At 34.2% G+C, this 21,594-nt stretch overlaps 1 protein-coding gene across 1 annotated transcript in view; it reads left to right on the top strand.

Annotated features, from left to right (window-relative positions):
• The window catches only part of LOC108968560 (guanylate cyclase 32E), a 32,006-nt gene extending 18,412 nt beyond the window's left edge, over positions 1–13,594 (top strand). The window contains exons 8-17 of the mRNA XM_018932680.1: positions 115–262; positions 3,639–3,732; positions 3,833–4,020; positions 7,092–7,271; positions 9,881–9,985; positions 10,823–10,894; positions 11,048–11,222; positions 11,288–11,988; positions 12,526–13,160; positions 13,222–13,594. Of these exons, the coding sequence (XP_018788225.1) occupies positions 115–262; positions 3,639–3,732; positions 3,833–4,020; positions 7,092–7,271; positions 9,881–9,985; positions 10,823–10,894; positions 11,048–11,222; positions 11,288–11,988; positions 12,526–13,160; positions 13,222–13,423 (2,500 nt within the window). The 3' untranslated portion in view covers positions 13,424–13,594. The remainder of the gene's footprint in view (positions 1–114; positions 263–3,638; positions 3,733–3,832; positions 4,021–7,091; positions 7,272–9,880; positions 9,986–10,822; positions 10,895–11,047; positions 11,223–11,287; positions 11,989–12,525; positions 13,161–13,221) is intronic.
• Positions 13,595–21,594: the final 8,000 nt, after the last annotated feature.

Here is a 21,594-nt window from a genome sequence, read left to right as displayed (position 1 = left end):
AAGCTTTTTAGTATGCAGATATAATTTCAAATATATTCAAATATCGATTGGAAATTACTTCCAATATTAAGAATAGAATCAATTACAAATGCGTTTCTCTCTCCTCTCACGCAGCTATCATGTGTATATCGATGAGAATGGTGATGCCGCAGGCAATTATACAGTATTAGCGCGTGGCTATGCGCGCAATAGCAGAAATATGACTGTTCCTGGCCTGGTGCCGGTGGGGACATTTAGTCAGACACAAAGTGATAAATTACCTGTGAGTACCATATATTCATTTGCGATTTTTCATTATGAAGAAGTACAGTTAAAATATTTAAATGAAAAATATTTAATGTAAATACAATTTGATTGGAAATTATCATGTTTTGGCTTCGTTATTTTAATTGTATGACTTACATATCTTCACCTGAAATGCAAAATAACGTAACAACATTTTCGGAAATTTACAGTGGCATGAATGAAACACGAAATAAAATGGAACATGAGTGAAAGAAAATTTTAGTATTGGTTAAAACTGGTTTATATCTGACCGCAGAACCTGAAAATGTTGAACATATGTAATATTATGTATGTAATTTGAAGTAGTGAAGCGTAATCAATAAGACACTCTATTTCGAATTTTTTGATGATACGTTATTTTGCATTTCACGTGACGATATGTATATAATTCAAACATACCTGCATTATATATAAATGTGTATATAAAAATAAGATTTTGGAAACAATTTATTTTTTAATAATTTATTTTATTTAGTTAATTTTAACACTATACTATAGTTAAGCAATGCTTTTTTGAGTTTTAGCGATACAAAATGTTTTAGTTATTTATTGCTAATGGCCTTCAGTCAATTTGTGGAACCAATATTTTAAGTTGAACACGATTCTTGGGAGATAGTTTTTTTAAAAAAAAAAGAATTAAAAACTTTTATTTTTTAAAATGAGCATATCATATACATATATACTCTGATTCGTTTGAATACGTATATTAATTTATTTTAAGAAACAAGCCTATATCTTTTCGGTTAGACATCGCAGAAGCTCCGTTTAAGCTTGGTTTGTAGTCCCAATAGAATGAGTTATTTATACATATGTATGTATATTAACCAAACAAGTGTGACTGGGTATTATAGTTTTACAAATTATTGATTTTAGTATACGGCCTCCTTCCTTTAGGGTAGTTGAAAATTTCTGTTTGGAAGGCTATCATAAAGGCTTTTTTAGTAGTCCAAGAATATCTCACTCCATGCAATTTTTATCGCTATTAGAAAGGACTCGCGCTCATGGAATTGACGGCCTGACTCATAAACCTTGCAGGGCATCCACTGCCAAACGTTTCCCATTATATGTACTAAGGTCAGGAGAATAGGGTGGCCCCTTTAACAAACTCATATTTTGAACTGAATCACTGAATCCACCCTTGCGGCGTAGATTGGATTATCAAGTTGGCATTTCTAGGAAATTGGTTGAAAATATCGGAAACTTGCGAAAAGGCATAGTATTTGTTTGTACGAAGAAGCAGCCATTTTTGATGTTTGAAACTGGAGTAATTTTTCCCCTTTCGCGGCTATAGTTTCTCTTTTCTAAGGTCGTGGAAATAATAATTAAGTTCGTCGTCACCGCCGAAATGAAATATTTTTCCATCCGAAAACTCGACATTTGCATTTCTATTAATTTTGGAAGCAATAGCTAGCTAAATGAAGAGACATAGGCTCGAAACTTAAAAATAAAATATGTACCGATTAAGGTGTGTAAAAAAACGAATGTTTATTTCGTTTGGTACTCTGAAAAATTGGCTGACAGATACCATAACATAAATAAATTAAAGCTCTCCAAGTATGAGGTCTAATTTCTTATTATCACTACTCGAAAAAATATTTCGTTCACTGAACTTTTAATATTTCCATGTAATACTGATTATTCCGCATTATACATACATATATACCTATGGTATCGTACTGAACAACAGGAGTGCAAATCTTTCCTTTGAAAAGTTTATCTTCGGTCAATGTTGCCAAAATATTCGACTTCTTAATTGAATACCATAGACTCGGAGACAAATAATCGAAAATATAAAGAATTCGAGTAATACTCAATTCGTAGTTTGAGTCTAGAATATATTTTATTTAGATTGATAGTTTGGTTAATTTTGATCATCTCTGATAGATTTGAATTTTTGTAAATGAAAAACTCTTTTATTTTTGTCGGGGCGCTACTGTATTATTTGGAACCACCGTATATCTGTATATTTTAGTACCAGTGTTATCCCTTTAATAGAAAATGCTGGACATATTTTAAGGTTTTATCTGATTTTATAAGATTCGTAATTCCGGTTAGATTGTCATTCATTGAGTCTCCGATGACATTAGAGCGCCAAATAAATAAAACCGCACGTCAATACGAAAGGCTTAGGACGGTAATTGAAATAAATATTTTTCATTTAAACTATATTTTTTAGTAGTTATGATTATTTATAATTTATGTTATTTTTGAAAATCTTTTATAGAATTTTGTTTTGTAATTACCTTCACAAGTATGTTATGCTTAAAAGACAAAAGTGCTTATGTCGATTTTGATCACAAGTTTAATTTTCGTCAGATTAAAGCTTTAAACACATAGGCGACTGCAAGACAGTGAAATTTATTTGTTTGAAAGTGGCCTTGAGAAAGCTTCCTAAACATTTTGAAGACGGCAGTGACATATCAAACAGCTGATGAACATAACTTCTTTGTTGCCGTACCAAAACGGTTGACTTGAAATAATAAGTAAATAGGCCGATTCTTTATTTTAAATTATCAATGTCAAATAATCAAATGATATATCAAAGCTATTTTATGCTTCTGTTTGTTAAATATGTTACATATGTTAGAGCTTTGAATAATTTTACATTTCACTTACCACTTATTAGTAGCAACACTACGCTGCCCGGTGCAGTGCAACTGCGTATCTGTTGCCGTGAAGTCGTTCTGTTGGCTAAAAACTGTAGCATTAAGAATGTGTGTATTTTAATATTGGACGTAGGCTGCCTGTCGCTTGCCGTCGTCTATGGGTTTAACATATAAGATTTATCGCCGAAGCTAATCTCATTTAACTCATCAAAAAAGCGGATTTTTAAGAATTTTATAAAGTCGACTTAAGCCTTACGTCGTGTTAACTCAAATAAATACATAAGCTTTTAGCATTAATAATCATATCAACTAAATAGTTAAATACTCTAAACTAATCGTTTTTGATTCAAATATACTTGTATACTAACACTTATCGCACCTGTTGCATAAAACATTGTACATTTTTCATATCGTACTGAAATCTCTGCACTCTGTATTTGCTAATAACTAATTTTATATAATTTCTCATTAACCAAATGCTTTTAATAACAATTAAAAAAATAAAAAAAACAAAAACAAAAAACAATGAAAAATACCAAAAGAGTTTTCTACAGGTGAGTGCTCGCTTTCTTGCTCTTTTTCCGTTACTTTCCGAACTCATTAATTGCGTTTTACCCCACTGCCTCATAACTTATTTCACTTTTAATCGAATTAAATTAAATTTTTTTACCATTTATTGAAACATAAATAAATTAACGCACTTTAATTGCCATTTAATTATTAAAAATCTCGACAATCAACAAACAGGATCTCAATTTATACGGTAAAATTCATTGGGTGAGCGCGCACGGGCGTCCGGCGGCGGAGCCGAAATGTGGTTTTGCGGGCGAGAAATGTATCAGTGAGTAATCGTGGCCGAACGGTGGCGTCGGCCAACATGTCGCATGGCGTGTGCCCATTTATATTTGCTTCATTAAATTGATTTCATTTATTATTAACAGGTTATACGGGTGAGATATCGGCGAGCATTGCCGGTGGCGCGCTTGTGCTGCTCGGGATTATCTCGTTGGTGTTGTATCGCAATTGGCGCTACGAGCAGGAGTTGGATAGTTTGTTGTGGAAAATTGATTTTCGCGAAGTGCAAATGCACGAAAGCGAGAAGGAGCAGTCTAGTCAAAAGCAAACAAGGGTGAGTGCCAAGTGTTTAATACTTATGTGAATATGGACTTGTGAAACAGAAATAAATTTAAATGAAGGGGATAAGTGAAATGCAGAAGAGGGTTGTTATCAATGGACATAGTTTACCGCTTTTAAGTCTGAAATTATTATATTTGAAATATTCTCGAGGTCCTTCGACCTCGATCCTTATGTTCGAAATTAATGGCTGAATTTTTGTAGTTTTGAGACAGACAGTAGTAACATTATACATGTGCATTGATGGAGTCAGGTCTCTTGTAGTGTGCTCAGCAATTTTAATAACTTTTTTACATTTTATTAAACGTTCTGTGAATAAATGTAAGTTTTTGCTTTATTTTACTTATTTTCCATTGATCATAATTCGATTGCCCAAAATAATCTAAGACTTGGAATCAGAGCAGCAACACTTCTTCTTATTTACTGGCGTAGACAGCACTTAATTGGTTATAGACGAGTTAACAACAGCGCACCAGTTGTTTCCTTTTTCCGCTATTTCTCGCCAATTCGAGATACCAAATACCAGTTTCTTCTGGCTTGGTTGGAGTGTTCTCTTCTATCCAGACAACATGACCTAGCTAGCGTAGCCATTGTCTTTTAACGGTATTCCCCGTTGCCAATGTGCAAACATCTTCCGCAAAACTTTTCTTTCGAACACTCCTAAAGCCTACGCATCAGATGATGTCATTGTACTTGCCTCCGCACCATATAGCAGTACCGTAATAATGACTCATAGAGTTTGGTCTTTCTTCGCCGAGAGAAGGGTTTGCTTTTGCTTCGCTTCCTTTAGATAGTGGTCCGTGGTTGATGAACTTTTTTGCGCTGGAATTTATTACTACAGTCAACCATGTTTCGCTCCCCTGCGAAACCGATGGCCTTAGCCCATTTGGAGAGACCATGATGGCTGAATTTTTCAACTACTGTACTAAAGATACCTTCTTTCCTCAACCTGTCGTTAAAATGGCCAATCAAAATTTTGACATGAAGGCGCGGGTAGTCATTATAAGCGCGCTCCAGCTGCCGATATGGCACCTTTCGTATAATCGTCCTTCTCTGCCGTCGGATCGTGTGCGCAAATCAGTGTTATGTTGAAAAATTTTGTGATGCGGATAGTGGCTAAACGCTCTTCCACAGCGTGAATGCCAGGACTCGACGACTGAATATTTCTCACATAACGAATCCCACACTGAATTTGCGCTCACTTATAAGACCATTGTACTAAATGTCATAAGAACCTGCTCGTCTCCGTTCTTGTCGCGTCCATCACATTTCTTGGACGGCGGTTATCTTAGCTTTTACTTTTACGAAGACATCAACCAGATGAGCAACGGCATCTTCCCAATTTAGGGACCGGTCATTGCAGGTACATATCCTTGAATTATAATCGTTAGTACCAGAGATAAAGAGATCCCCAACTCTCCTGTCACTGCCACTCACCTACCGAACTTTGACAGTTGACTGGATTGGGTAGGTTTCGATGTTTTGCAATTGGTATGACTGGAATGGCCAGATTGAAATTGTACCAGTCCCTATCAATAATGAGAATAGGATCCAGCCAAAAGAGAGCCGAGACCAAAAAAATCGCGCCAATGTCGCTCAAAAATCAAGATCATGTTGACTGTTTTCTTCGATTATCGTGGTGTTGTGCATTATGAATTCCTTCCAACCGGTCAAACAGTCAACAAGGAATATTATTTGAACGTTATGCGTCGTTTGCGTAACGCTATCGGCCTAAAAAGGCCGGAATTGGGGAAAGAAAATTCTTGGGTTTACACCACGATAATGCACCATCCCATACTGCCCTTGTAATTCATGATCATTTTGCCAAAAACTCAACCCTTATCGTCCGCAACCACCGTATTCACCTGATCTGGTGCCGTGCGACTTCTGGCTGTTCACCAAGCTCAAAAGACCGCTCCGGGGACACCGTTTTTATACGATAGAGGAGATTCAAGCTTAGCGAAGACGGAACTGAAGGCCATCCCGCAAAGTGACTACAACCAGTGTTTCGAAGATTGGAAATCCGTTGGCATAAATGCATTGCATCGGGAGGGGATTACTTTGCAGGGGATGAAATTGATTTGGAAGAATAAATAAAGAATTTTTAAAATAAATACAATGCTACCTTATTTTTTAGGCACAGTATACATTTTAGGAAAGCCTCGGGGCTCGATATATAAAGGACAATAGTCAAGAACATTTACTTAAACTATATGAAGTCAACATTCCTCCGAAATTAATGAAATTGATAATGTCGTCTGAAGGCACAGTCTTCGCAGGTTACCTAGGATCAAAACTGAACTGTCACGAACAATAATAAAATTTGTAGGAAACTTTCATTTTGGATAACTGCAGGTTAGAGACTAGTTTATAACAACAACAACTATAACAAACAATACTGTCAATGATTGCTTAGAGTATACCACAATAAAATGCCAACATGGGAGCAAGCAAGGACTCGAATAGCAACAATAAGAGCAATAACCAGCCAGTCCACCCACGCACTTATGCAATCCAACGCTTCCTGTGTTGATGTCCTGGTGAATAGGGACTAAAGCAACTTGAAAACATTTAGCATAATGATGCTCTGTCATTGCTGACAAATGTTTATGTGCTTACTGATTGTTTTCCTTATTGCTGTTTTTGTTGTGGTGACTGCTGCAACATTTGCGAGTTAAGTACATGTGACATACGAGTACATCCGACTGCGCTTGACAGAGTTTTGCTTACAAAGGGAGTAGATGCAAACTGTGGTAGTTATTTTGTATGTACATAAATGTAAATATATATAATGAAGAATTTATGTATTCGCGCATATTTCTTTAAAAATTTAAACCTGTCCCACCAATTGTTATCTTCTTGAATAAGTTATAGTAAGTCTTTTGTATCGAAATAGTGGGGAATTCGAAGTAAGTTAGTTAATATAACCAAATTTTTAGAATACAAAACTAATTATTGCGTTAAATATTTACAAATTTAAATATATGTATATTGTTAAAATTTTTTTGTCTATAGATTGTATTCTTGTATTGGGTTTTAATCAAAAAAAGTATATTTTGGTTTTAGTCTACTCACCCGCTTATACGCACCAGCCAAGTAAGCCTGAGCTCAAATCCGGATGCTGATTTCCGTTACACGACAATATTTACGCCCATCGGCCTCTATAAAAATCAACTATATGCAATTAAGAAAGTTCGAAAGAAATCCGTGGATATAACTCGGGAAATGAAGAAGGAACTTAAATTGGTAAGTGAGTTATTTGATAAATAAAAGTTTTAATATAAATATTTAGGTAATCAAAAACAAAAAAAAAAAAAACTTAATTTAATAAATTGAAAAATATACTAGAATTACAAAAATATATATTTTATGAAATTAAATTGATTTTGACAAGATGATGTTCAATTTGTATGACAGCTAACTGGTGCTCCAAGTAAACGTACTTTTTTCAATAGCCATTGACATATCACGCGTCACGTCACGTTCTGTAAAGAATGTATTTCGCGCGATTCGCTCAATTAGTGATCAATCATCAAGATTAATTAATTATCTACCTTGAGACCCAAAATTGATTATAGGATAATATTCGACCGAATAGACCTCGTCCAGTAAGAGATGAAGAAAAGAAAAAAGACCGTTGAGAGCCGATTTGGCGCCGTTCGCAGCAACTCGGACTGACGTAAGGGATGACTTGGCGCATTTTGCGTCGAAATTAAAAGCGTACAAAATAGAGCTTGTTCAAGAATTGAAGCCGATGAGGCTTCTCAAGCGACATCGGTTCGCTCTATCGGCTCTTGGAAAGTTCCAAGAATATCCGGCGTTTTCGATTCAAATGTAATTCAGCAAAGAGTCCCATTTCTGGCCCAATGGGTATATAAACAACCACAATTGCCCCTTTTGGGACGAAGAGCAACCTGAAGAGATTCAAGAGGTGCCATATCATCCAGAAAAAAAAAACAGTTTGGTGTGGTTTGTGGGTCGGTGTAATCATCGGTCCATATTTCTTAAAAAAATGATGACAATGAGATCATAAACGTCATTGGCGACTGTTTCGCGCCATTATAACCGACTATTTGATACCTGAAATTGAAGCTTGTGATCTCGGTGACATTTGGTTCTCACAAGACGGCGCCATTTTCTACACATCGATTGATGGATTCGGTGAGCACATAATTTCTCGTTTTGTGCCGCGTGATATGATACCGTTCAACTTGGGGATATGTAAAGTCTAAAGTGTATGCGGACAATCCCGCTTCGATTCAGGCCTAAGAGCAAAATATCAGGCGTGTCATTTGACAGTTACCAATATAATGCTCGTACGAGTCATCGGTAATTGGACTCAACAGATGAGCCATCTGAGACGTAGCCGCGGCCAACATTTCATAAAAATAATATTCAAAAAATAAATCCCAAGTAATGTTCTCTCGAATGATTCCGCATTAATTCAAGTTTTTGTGCTTTTTATTTAGAAAAAAGTAGGTAACCTCGGCATATAGCTGCTAAGCAAACTGAACTATCAAAATCAAGCCCTTTTATGAAAAACTTTCCAGTCGTGAAGGATATTATAACGGGGTTTTCAATAGCTACGCTACAAAAGTAGACCAATAGGGACATCAAAGACCGCCATATTTTTCCCCGCTCTTTCGGCATTTATCTTCAGTAAAGTTTGTCATTTCATCATGGGAAGATATGCATACGATCCAACCATGAGCTGAAGTTATTGAAACTTACTACCGAAATTCGGAGTCAGTGGCCTCAACTTTAAGAGCGGGTTTTTTAATAAAACAAAAACTGTTTGTGATATCAATGAAATTATGTATTCCTGTGAAAATACATTCGTACGTACTCCATAAGCATTCATTGCATCCCGAAAAAATTACGGTTTGGAGCGTTTATGGGTTGGCGGCGTACTTTTTCCGTGAAAATCAAGACCGGCACTTTACTCTGAATGGGAAGCGCTACCGCTCAATGATAACCGAATATTTTTGGCCTGAATTTGATGTTATTACTTGGACATATTGTGGTTCGAACAGGACAGCGCAACAAGTCACACAGCGATTTGACGCCGTTAGACAATTTTCTGTGTGGCTACGTCAAGTCTATGGTGTATGCCAATAAGCCAACGACGATTAATGAACTTCGTAAGAATATCGAACATGAAATTGCAGCAGTATCGGCCGATTTATGCTTGAAAACCGTCGATAATTATGTTCAGCGTCTGGATTTCTGCAAGCGTACCCGAAGTGGCCATGCAAAAGAAATAGAGTTCCATACATAATGGCATCGAATGTACTTTCACACGAATAAACAAGGTCATTGATATTTCAAACCGCTTTTGTTTTATTTAAAAAAACTTTTGTAGCTATTGAAAACCCCTTCCGTGCAAACGAAGTTAAATTTTTTCTTGTTTTTTTATTAACATTATTTTAATTAATATTATTCATATTTTCTAATAGGTATAAAAATAATTTATCTTAAAGAACTCCTTTTTTAAATTATCGTTTCAATTTAAATTTTTCCATTTATTTATAGTATATCTTCTCTTTCGTTTTTCGAACTAACTAAACACAAATTTTCTTCCTTACATTGACTTTGCGCTTTTTTGATTGCAGTTGACATTCAAGTAATGCACATAATATTTCAAATCTCATTTCTCTTTTTCTCTTTTCTGCTTTCCGTTATTCCAACTATATCCGTTTGCTGCAACATGCCACCGCGACAACTCAATATTACTGTGGGATTTGTGCGCTGCGTTGTCAAATACACTCCTCGCCAATGCGCCCTTTTTGTGAACTGCAACAACAATCTACTTCCGTTATTCGCTAACTTTTGTGCGTGTGTGCTCCATCCCACAGCTTCGCGATACACGTCACGACAATATATGCGCCTTCATTGGGGCCTGCACGGATCCACCAAACATTTGCATCATCACGGAGTACTGCACGAGGGGCAGCTTGAAGGTAAGTCCTAAATCAGCTCAGCTCAACACCCTTTAAGCGCACGGCAGTTGATACAAATTGCTCTGGCGTGGAAACTCGCTACCATGAAAAAGTAAAGTCTCAAGAGAGGATTAAGAGGAGGTGAAGTAAAAAGTGAAAAGGATGATAAATATCCTGAATGCAAATCTGCGATTTCAATTCATTTTCCGCAGAGAGATTTCAAATAGTTTTTGTATGTATATATGCTATAGGTTCAAATATGTATACTTGATGGTATTCATAACCGATTTTATGAAAAATTTTCTGAGTTGATGAAATATATATTTGTTAACGACATTTTTAACAAGATGGAGTGGTGTAGGCACATTTGAAGTTATTGACATCGTTCTTATATCCTTGCTCTGATACATATCTTCTCGTTTCCTAAATTTCGACTGAGAACATGGAAAAAACGCTCTAGAACGAGTTACCTCTCAAGACTAATTATGAAAAAAAAATATAGTTGAAAACTGTTGTGAAGTGGAGTGTTCACTATTTTGAGCTCCGTACTTCTAACAAGTGTCGGGTCAAACAGTTTCGAGATTGATTAAGGAACAAAACTGTATGGTTAATGAATTTCATTCCGGTATTAATATGTATATTGTTCGCGTGATTTAAGAGTTCCTATAGCTAAATTTAACTCAGTACAGACCCTTTGATTGCTTCATAAGTTCAATTAAAGTACATCTTGAGTTCTTACTTTGCCAAGGAATGATTATTAATTATATTTTTGTTGATATCTTAAATTTTACTCAACTTTAACTCACTAATCTTTCTCCCACCATTCGTCGCACTAACGTACACGCTATGCGCTCAAAGGATATACTGGAGAATGAGGACGTCAAGCTGGACAATATGTTTATCGCTTCAATGGTCGCGGACATCATACGTGTAAGTTCAATACCGCAATAAGCCATCTTAAAAACTCTGCACACCCGCTGGGTAAAAAGCTTTCATAGCATTTGTCAAACATTTATAGAAAAAAAGTTACAGCAATTTCCTTAATACTTTCCATACATTTTCGCTCCTTTTGTCACACGACAGGGTGTCATCTACTTACACGAATCGCCCATTCGCTTTCACGGCTCGTTATGCACCTCCAACTGCCTGGTCGACTCACGCTGGGTGGTTAAACTGACTGACTTCGGGCTGTTCGCCTTCAAGAAGGGCATGGAGGACAATTCAACGGAGGTGCCGAACATGACGGTTAAATGTACAAGTATGCGCCGATATTAAAGCATTGTTTTATAAATCTTATTAAATATCTTTTTTGCTACATCACAGAGTTGCTTTATCGTGCGCCCGAATTATTGCGTCTCGGTGCCGCATCGCTCGTGCAAGGCACACAAAAAGGTGACTCGTATTCCTTCGGCATTGTGCTCTATGAGATTCATGTACGACACGGGCCATTCGGTGAGACCGGTCTTACCCCCATGCAATGTCTGCAGAAAGTTCTCCAGCCGCAAGACCATCTCTATCCCTATCGTCCCTCGTTGCAACCGCTGGAAACCTCTTTCGATTGCGTACGTGAAATTTTGCGCGAATGTTGGTCTGAAAGACCAGAAGAACGGCCCGACTTTAAAACGATACGTGCCAAATTGCGTCCACTACGTAAAGGTATGAAACCGAATATTTTCGATAATATGATGGCTATGATGGAGAAGTATGCTAATAACTTGGAGGCGCTAGTCGATGAGCGCACAGACCAACTGCAAGAGGAAAAGAAAAAGACTGATGCATTGTTGTTAGAAATGTTGCCACGACCTGTAGCGGAACAGTTAAAGAAAGGCAATAAAGTAGATCCGGAGAATTATGAGCAAGTGTCTATATATTTCAGTGATATTGTGGGCTTTACGGCGATGTCGGCGGAGAGCACGCCATTGCAGGTGGTGGACTTTCTGAATGATTTATATACCTGCTTTGATTCCATCATCGGACACTATGATGTCTACAAGGTCGAGACGATTGGAGATGCATATATGGTGGTGAGTAAAGGATAGCAATTCGACTTTTTAGATTAAGGTTATTAGACATACTTCTCTTTTGGGTAATTTACTTAACCATGCCTTACTTAAAGAGACCTTAAGTGACAACAGTCAATCAATTTCAGATGATAATTTTATGTTAGAATTTGTGTTTTGACATCGGGTTCTCAACCGTTGTCTAACCGTTGAAATCTAAACAGAAGATCTAAGGGTCCGACATTGAAAAAGTTAATGATATCTGCTTATAGGGCCATCCTCATCCATATTCATTTAGACTAGGTATAAGTTCTTTGTGTAAAAAAAAAAAATTGAGTCCAATAATTTTCTTGAAGATCTGGGAAGATTCCACTTGTCCATCCTTGTAGAGCAGGATGAGAAAGCAGTTGATCCGCTGAGATTTAAATTTATTTGAAAGTAATTTTCTGTAATTCCATATGTTTCATTTTGAGCCTAAAACCTTTTGTAATATAATGGTATCTTGATCTACTATTGACATACCGTAGCAATATCTTAATATTTTTCCACATCCATCCTCAGGTCTCAGGTCTACCGATCCGCAATGGCGATCTGCACGCCGCCGAAATCGCTTCGATGTCCCTCCACCTGCTCAGCGCGGTCTCGGAGTTTAAAATCCGGCATCGACCCACCAACAAACTGCTACTACGCATTGGCATACACACGGGACCGGTGTGCGCTGGTGTGGTGGGTTTAAAAATGCCACGTTACTGCCTCTTCGGCGATACGGTAAACACCGCCTCACGCATGGAATCGAGCGGTGTGCCGCTTAAAATACACTGCAGTCAGCAGTGTCGTGAATTATTGGAGAAATTAGGTGGCTACCACTATCAGGAGCGTGGTCTCATATCGATGAAAGGTAAAGGTGATCAACGCACCTATTGGCTGCTCGGCGAGGATGAGGATGCGCGCAACAAGCGCAACTACGAGCGTTCCCAGCGACGCGGTTCACGTGCACTCAACAAATTCATACAGGGCACCATCAAGCAGAACAACCAGCAGCATATTACCTCTGCTGTGGTGGATTATGGCATACGTTCGTCGTTGAAGAATAAGGGTATGCCGCGCAATTCGTTGACACGTTCCTCTAGCCTCGAGTCGCCGAAGAAGCTGCGCTTCGCCACAGGCAGTCTGCTCGAGCACCATCGCTATCATAGGTTGGTGATGATTTTTTTAAACTCTGTGTGATAATATATCGAAATATTTAATTCTTTACAGCGATGAGGCGCTCTTGGAGGTCATCACGGACTCCTACACCGGCGTGCGTCGCTCTTCCGGCGCTTCGACGCATTCGCGTTACGAGGAGTCGACACTCTCCTGCGGCAGTAATGAAGAGCTCACCAGTTGGCAGCGTCAGCGTCGACCCTCCTCTTACCCCACAGCCAATACACCCCTGCTGCTCAATCATGTGGAGACCTGACAGTGCATGCCAGAGGAGTAAGTCGGTGTTGCTATCTTAACGGCAGCGTGTGAAAAATCAAATACAGGAATTTAGTAGACTATTTTGACAATTACTTAGCGTATTCGAACAAGAAGTTAACAAAAAGTAGTTAATTATTTCAATTTTCTTGCAATTCACTGCAGCAAAAATTTGCTGAAAGGATGTGTGTGTAATTAATTTTAATTCGTGATTTTAGTACTAATATTTGTGTAAGTTTGTATGCATTGTACTTAGAAAACTAGGCGGAAAGCTGCGCAGTTTCGAAAACTGAACGCTCCCGCCGTGTCAAATGAATTTAAATTAGTTTTAAATTATTTTCGATAAACATTTTAGTTTACTGATAAAGATATATGAGCTATAGTATAATATATAAATAATATAAAATTAAAGATGTTTTAAATTTCAAAGAAAGGTTACAATAATGTTGCATGTTGGTGATTGCCAAGTTCTAGTCGTTCATTAAGTGTAAAAGTTGGATGTAATTAAATTAATGTTAAGCAAATAAAAGTGTAATAAAAGAACTAAAAATGGTTGTTATTTCTTAAAAATTATCTTAAAAATCCAAAGATTGTTCGAGATAACACTATTGATAGAAATATCCAACGGAAATAGAACCTTAAGTGCCTTAAAGTAATTTAAGCAATAAGAAAATGCTGAAAGATGCTCGGAATGCATTATCAACGTCTGTTGAGAGTGGGGCTTTAAATACCTATACGCGGAAGGGAACCGAATCGTGGTTCTTTGAAGGATTATTTTCATTGCAAAATATATAGCTGAATGCGAGCATGCAAATTTTCAAAACTGTATCTCCAAAATTATTTTAAATCAACTTGAGTATTTAGGACATTATTCTAGAGATCGTTTTTGGGCCATAAACTGCTTTAAAGATAGTTTTCGTGCAAAATTGTATACATTAATTGGTGTTTAATAGTTAGACAATAAAGCGAAAGAACAGCTGGAATCTAAATTGCGTTGTATGAGAATTAAGCGTAGTTATATAGTAATACAGGGATTGCAAACGAATGCTACCTACTTAACCTTTGTTATGGCATTTTAAACGTTTTCGATTAACAGCGTTTTGTGGGCGTGGAAGTAGCCCACTTTCGTCCTCCGTTTCTTGCCAAGCAACATGTATGTATGTATATCAAGTTACAGCTAGCACAGACGATCGGATGGACATACTGACATGCGGATTTCAACTCGTCTCGTCATCCTGATCATTTATATATGCATACATTGAAATTATTCTAGTATACCTAACTCGATTATTTATAGGCTATAAAAGCAATCGTTATGTTTAAAAAATTATTATACTCTGTAGCAATTATTATACTCTGATGCAGAGTATAAAAATCGATTTTTGAAGCCATGAAACACATGTAACCGCTTAAGAGACTTTATATGTATGCCTACACTTCTACGAAATAGCATCAAATAAATAACTCCCTTAAGTGTAGTATATATGTTGCAAAGCTCTTCAAATTTTTCAATACTGGTTCGAACGTGCCAATCTTCGAGACCTTACTCCCTTATAAAAAAAATTGCACAGGTGACTTTGAGACAAATAACTTGAAAACGTTTGTATGAAATGCCAAAAAAACTTAAACTACTTTAAGGTCAATTTTCGGATATTTTAGTTTTCATGATTATTACTATTCTGAACTCAGATTCTCTGTTCTCTAATTCTCTAAGTTGAAAGCGGAAGGAATCATAGAAGAAGCCGGGTATTACAAAAAATTTTCTAAAAAAGCTTTTTGAAGAATTGGGGCTCAAAATTTAAAGCATGCGTTTACGATTACTGATTTTTCCTAGTGATGTTGAACTGGGTGTTCGTAGTGTAGACATTTCTTAAAACACCGACATTAATAAAAGTGTATTGTGGAACAGAAGCTCAAGGCTCAAGGCTCGTTGCTCCGAAGAGGAAATACGAAGCGAAATAGTACTCAATTAATCCTTAGAATGCCTAAGCAATTGAAATGACTCTAGATTCATATCCACTCGGCAGAATTTATCAAAATGGGCTTTCAGGCGACAGCATGATTAGAAAGAATTTTTTGTATTTATCAATCAATCGATTTTAAATGCTTAGTCTTCGGGAACTCACCTTTATCGCCAGCGCCTAAAGTAAAACAATGCAAATATTAATATTTTCTTGAAATATATATTTCAGTTTCAAATTTTCCAAGTTTATTTGCAAACAATGGTTACTCCCGCCATTAATGGGTTTCGAATACACTGGTGTATATGAATATATGAATATGTGTATTTGTGTGTACGTAGGTGTTTTGTTAAATTGTCATTTAAGAAACTCTATCGTATAGGGTGTTTCGAAATGTACGGTTGTAACTTCATTTGCACATTAAGCGTAAGCTTTCTTTACATTGCATTGCTTAGCTTTTATTACATACAAATATTATATAACTTGTCTTCAATTTCCTTTTATTTCATTAGTAACAGTTTTATATATGCGTTTTAAATCTTTTAACTATTTTAGACGTTTTTTAACAGTTTATATTTAAAGTTGTTTATATGTAAGTTTTTGTTGCTCAGGTCATCATATCTTTATCAGCGATATGTTCATATATATAAATTTATGATTTAATTTTACTTGCTCTCACGATTTTATTGCTTGATTTGTATGCAAAGGATTTTATTAAAAGTACAGTTAGTTAATTAAATATTTAATTATTAAGTATTAATTATAATTTAAAGCTTTGAGGTGCATTAATTTGATTATACAGTTAGGTTTACAGCAGAAAAAGTGATTAATTCTTTTTATGAACTTCAGCATTTTCGTATTCAAAGCCCATAATTTAGCTAATTTTTAAATAAATAATAATGTTTAATAGAAAAATAAAAATTATTTGATTGCTGCGAAGTAATAAGTAATTAATTATTTCACAAAATAATTTTGACAAAATTTTCTTAATAGTTTTTTATTATAAATAAATAAAACATCTGATTGTATTAAAGAGACCTAAAAACCACTTTTACTAAAAAAAATTAATTTCGGTTTTTTAGCACAAAATTAGAAACTAAATTTGATATAATTTAAAATGAACTAAACTAAAGTATTTTAATAACATAAATCTTATCGAAACTGGTTAATTTTTTTTGTAACTCACCTTTATTACTAGCGCCTAAAGTAAAACAATGAAAATATTAATATTTTCAAATTTTCCATTTTGACAAAATAATTAATCTTACGAAAGCTAGGCTTAATCAAAGGTTACTAAGTAAATTAAAGTTAAGGGGAATAATAATTCTTGATGTGACCCTTTGAACTACAGTAAAATATATCGTTGATTATTTTAGCTTTGTGAGTGCGAAGTACAACTTTTGGTATCAATTCTCTCGAAATTGAATGAAGAATGTGAGTATTTCAACGTCGAAATTTTTGAAACGGAAGTAGAATTATGATTTTGTTTTATACCAGTTCTTTAATTTCGATTTTGATTATTATAATTCGAACCTTTAAAAAAGTCGCTAGTCAACTAATACTTGAACATTTTTATTTTCGGAATGTTTATATGGTTGTTACGGAACATTATAGATCACACAACAAAAATTTTGGCGATAATTGCGATGCCCAATAAGTTTCCAGTTTTAAAGGTTCTGTGAATAAAATTGTTCAAGTTCAACAGCTGAGAGAGAAAGACAGTTTCAACTAATTCTCAACATGCAAAAGATTTTCATTGTTTAAAAAAGAGTATGTCTATTTATGAGAAAGGGGTCAATACAGACCATACTACTGTGGGCAAAAATTAGAAAAACTTAAATATTTTAAATTTTGGGCGAAAACTCTTTTTCGAAATATTTTTTCTAGGTCGGTATGACTGTCAATGACATCTGTGCCAAATTTCACATCAATTTAATTCGAATTCGGTGAATTTTTCAATTTCATTATTTTTTGTGCCGAAACACAAGCAGGTTTGGGAAAATTATTATAAATGGTAAATGTGAAATTTGAAGAATATAATCAAATAATTCAAATTATACAAACCTAACGTAACTAAGAAATTATTAATCAGCTTTAAAATTATGTTATAATCATCACTTCTTACTATACTCACTTTTATCTCTTTTTTTAATAATTAGTGAAGAGATTGTGTTGCCAGCACACATTAACATTTGAGAAGTGTTTGTTTTATATTTTATATATTTAGTTAGTTATTAATTAGCCGCAAATCCTTGTTTTTAAAAACTCAATTATATTTTCGTTACCTTTTTACTTTTGGCTTGAAACCAAATGCAAAATATTTTACTTTGCCTCAGTTAATGCTTGCTGCTTAATTGTATAGGGTATATTTGTATATGTGCTTTTGCATACATACTTTCAACTTTAGTAAAAATGTGCTATTTTTCTTTTTTCGCTTCATTGTTGCTCTCAATATAAAAAACTACGCTGCAAATATGTGTATATAAATAATTGCGCTCTCTGCCGCTCCGCTAAAAGCTACAAATTTACTTATCTTTTAATTTACTTTATATGTATGTATGTGTATGCAAATAAATATCCGCTATGTGCTATAAATATATACATATGTACGTTTTTTGTAACTTTCCCATTTTTGGGGACAACATTTTTTTATAAAAAGCTTAGATTTTGTTAATTAGTTGGTCTTACGTACATACATACTAACATTTTAATGCAATTGCGGTGATCTTACGAATTTTCTCAATTCAATTTTATATAGTATATTGATTTTTTGTAGTAATTGCAATAAAGCATAAAAAGTTTATCAACGTTGCAGTTCTGACTTCTTATTTACTTCTTTATACAGTGGCGTGCATGACAATAGAATCAGTAAGCTGTTGTTGCTCAGCTTGCATATCCCTTTCGACTCTAAAAAAGGGTTTGAACGAAGTAGTTTAAAGGTTTCTTCAATGTACAGTGGCGTGCGTTAAAATATACTCACTTGGTTGTGAAACAGTCGATTGGAAATTAATTTCGAATTAGAGCCGAAATCATAAGAGTGCCTTATTTGTAAATTGTTTTTTTTTTTCAAATATATCAACCAAAGCTTACACCTTAGTATTTTAAAATTATTCCAGAATGATACCAGCGAACATGTATGGAAGTTATTTAATTGAACTAAATTTTTAAAACAACATGAAATGTTCAGAAACTATATTTTAGCGCACAACACCGTAGATTTGAAAATCCTTTTTTAGATATACAAGCCACAATATTCGCCCAGCAATTTTAGAGCGAACTACTAGCGGTAAGTGCTTTTTTCTATAATTTTGTTACCAGAAATTGACATGAGATAAACCAATGAATACGTTCGCTTAGGTAAAAATAATTTTACTATCACTGGACTAAAATTAGAGCCCTTAAATACTTGTGAAACTTTATTGTCTCACAACGATCGAGAATGAAATAACAGGTGATCCAAGTAGAGATACTTTTTTCAATAGCCGTTTTTGAGAGATCACACGTGTCAAGCTGTCATGTCATTTTGTTCACTTCTCACACTTCGTATCAATCAGTGGATTTATTGAGAGAACATTTCAGTTAGCAGATAATTTCACTTTTCGGCCGTTCGATAGGCCATTAAGATCACATCGTTAGACCCTTTTCTGTGGGGATATGTAAAGTCTGAAGTCTATGCGGACAATCCCGCAATTCCAGCCTTAAAGCAAAACATCACACGTATCATTCGCCAGTTATCAGGTGAAATACTCAAACCAGTCACCGAAAATTGAACTCAACGGATGGACCATCTGAGGCGTCCAACTTTTGAAAGACATCATCTTCAAAAAATAAATGCCAATGAATTTTTTTTTTCGAATAATAGTAAACATTACCTTTTTTTCTTCCTTAAAAAGTAGGGAACCTCGAAATGGATTACCCTTTAAAAGAATATTAATAGATTGTGGAACGTTAAGTTTTGGAGCTTTATAAAGGCTCAAATTTGAAATTCGTTCCTAATAAATCTACTTAGGAAATTGCTTTTTATTTATATAGGGGGTTCTTTGAAGTGCCTATAAGACTTTTATAAAACGTTCAAACGTCAATTACTCCATTAATCTCGGTTGATTGCTGAAAGCGATTGAAAGCTTAGAAGTAACCAAGCAAATGTATATTCTATTCTCAAGGCATCGAAAGATCGTGTTAAATTTGTTTAAAGAATATTATTTTCGTCAATTAATGGTGTTTAGACAGATGGAGATGTCATAATCTATAATTATATTAATTAAATATCAAACTAAAAATCGATCGCTTTAGATCAAATACTAAAGGTTTTTGCTGATTTGATGGAGCAAACTACACTTTCAAAAGTTTTTGAGAACGTTATCGTATTAATATTACAAACTAAGACAAAAAGGAACTCATACGGTTCAACTATAGGAGTTTCTAGATGTAGTTCCACTATAATTTTTATATTAAGTCCCACTGCTCGCTCAGCTGGTAAGGCATTATTTTGCCATTTTTTCCCCCAAATATCTTTTCAGTGCCAATTTTTGCTTAATTAATATGCTACATTGCTTTTAAATAACTTTAACAAATACATAGGCGATTTCAATACACACATACAAGTAATTAACAGTGTGTATATTTATAAATCTGTGTGTACAAATATTTTTTAGCAACTTTGTACTACAGTTATATATATGGGTATAAAAACTTTTTAACAATTTTCAATTAACAACTAAACTAACAACATTTAACGGTTTTTATGAACATACATACAAATGGAAAACGACCATATATTATTGATTGAACCTTTCTGTATATATTTATATGGATTCTTTGCAGTTCATACAAAAATTTACAACAATGTTGATTTTGCAATTCATTATATAATACATATACATTTACCGTAAAATATTTATATCGTGTTTGTAATGCACTTCGTTTCGAGCACTATAATTTTAATTTTTTTACTTTTTTTGCATCATTTTTAAAAACTTAATAAACACTTAATTAGACATATGCGCTTTTAATGTACATAGTGTGTAGTTTCTTGACTTTTATCTTGGTTTTCACTTTAAAATATATTCAATTATGCGAAGTGAGTGGAATGTCATATGTTTTTTCGAATAAGTAGTGGACGCTTGGAAAATATTTCACGTTAAGTAGTGACGGTAGCGATTTCGGGTATAAGGCAGTCATACTTTAAAGATTTAAGGTAGCCATCCTTGAATACACACGAAATTATCCATATTGTTGCCTTTTCGTTTAATGTTATTTAAGCCTTTTCAATTCTTATACATACAAAATTATCAATTATACATTTCGATTTAATTTTTTATTAATTTTTTTTAAAATAATTTAAATTTTTTTTATTTTTTGTTTCAAATAGCATTTTTGGAAAATAAAAAATGTATTTTTTAAAATAAAAATATATTATTTTGTATTTCTTTGAAGTAACGGTACATTTTAACCATAGTAATTAAATGTATTACCTTCGTAGGTACAGACGGTGAGTCACAGGTCACTAAGAAAGGTGGTAATGAACAACTATTGTTAGATTTTCCACTAAAATGTATAATTTTTTACAGTGTATTTCGTCTAATTTACTCTCTTCGGTTATGTAAACATTCCCTTTAATTTGTATATTAAATTACTTATTGTATAATTTTTATTTAGTTGTAGAGTTCAACACATTTTATACAACTTAATTTAAATTATAACTTTTATTGTTAAATTTCTTTGTTTTGTTGCTCTTAAATATTCCAACAAACAACTAACGAAATGATTTATAAAGTTTCGATTTTTTTTATACTAAATTGTATTGTTCTAAGTGATTTTGTTTACTTTTTTTCGGTATTAAATTTCCATTTTATTTATTTCACTAAATTTAGAATCTATATATAGAATATATGATTTGAATATACTTAAATTTTAAATCCAAACCAATTTTTTTTTTGTTTAAATACAAAAAATATAAAAAGAAATGACTAATTTAATTAAAGCATAATTAATTTTTATAAAAAATATTATTTTCAAAGCATATATTTTAGGTGTATTGTTTTCCTTGGTTGAATACGATTGCTTTTATTATTTTGAAATAAATTTTACGTAAGTTTTTGACTTTAAATAAATATTTACAAATAATATTTGTTTTGAATTGTATATGAAATTAGTTCAAAGTTAACATTTTCTTTTATTTATCAATCTATCATCAATGTTTCTTATTTAA

Source organism: Bactrocera latifrons, unplaced genomic scaffold (assembly GCF_001853355.1).
Source record: "Bactrocera latifrons isolate USDA-ARS-PBARC rearing strain unplaced genomic scaffold, ASM185335v1 scaffold_22, whole genome shotgun sequence".
Classification (NCBI taxonomy): domain Eukaryota; kingdom Metazoa; phylum Arthropoda; class Insecta; order Diptera; family Tephritidae; genus Bactrocera; species Bactrocera latifrons.
Note: the sequence above shows the minus strand (reverse complement) of the source record. Positions and strands in the feature narration are given on the sequence as shown.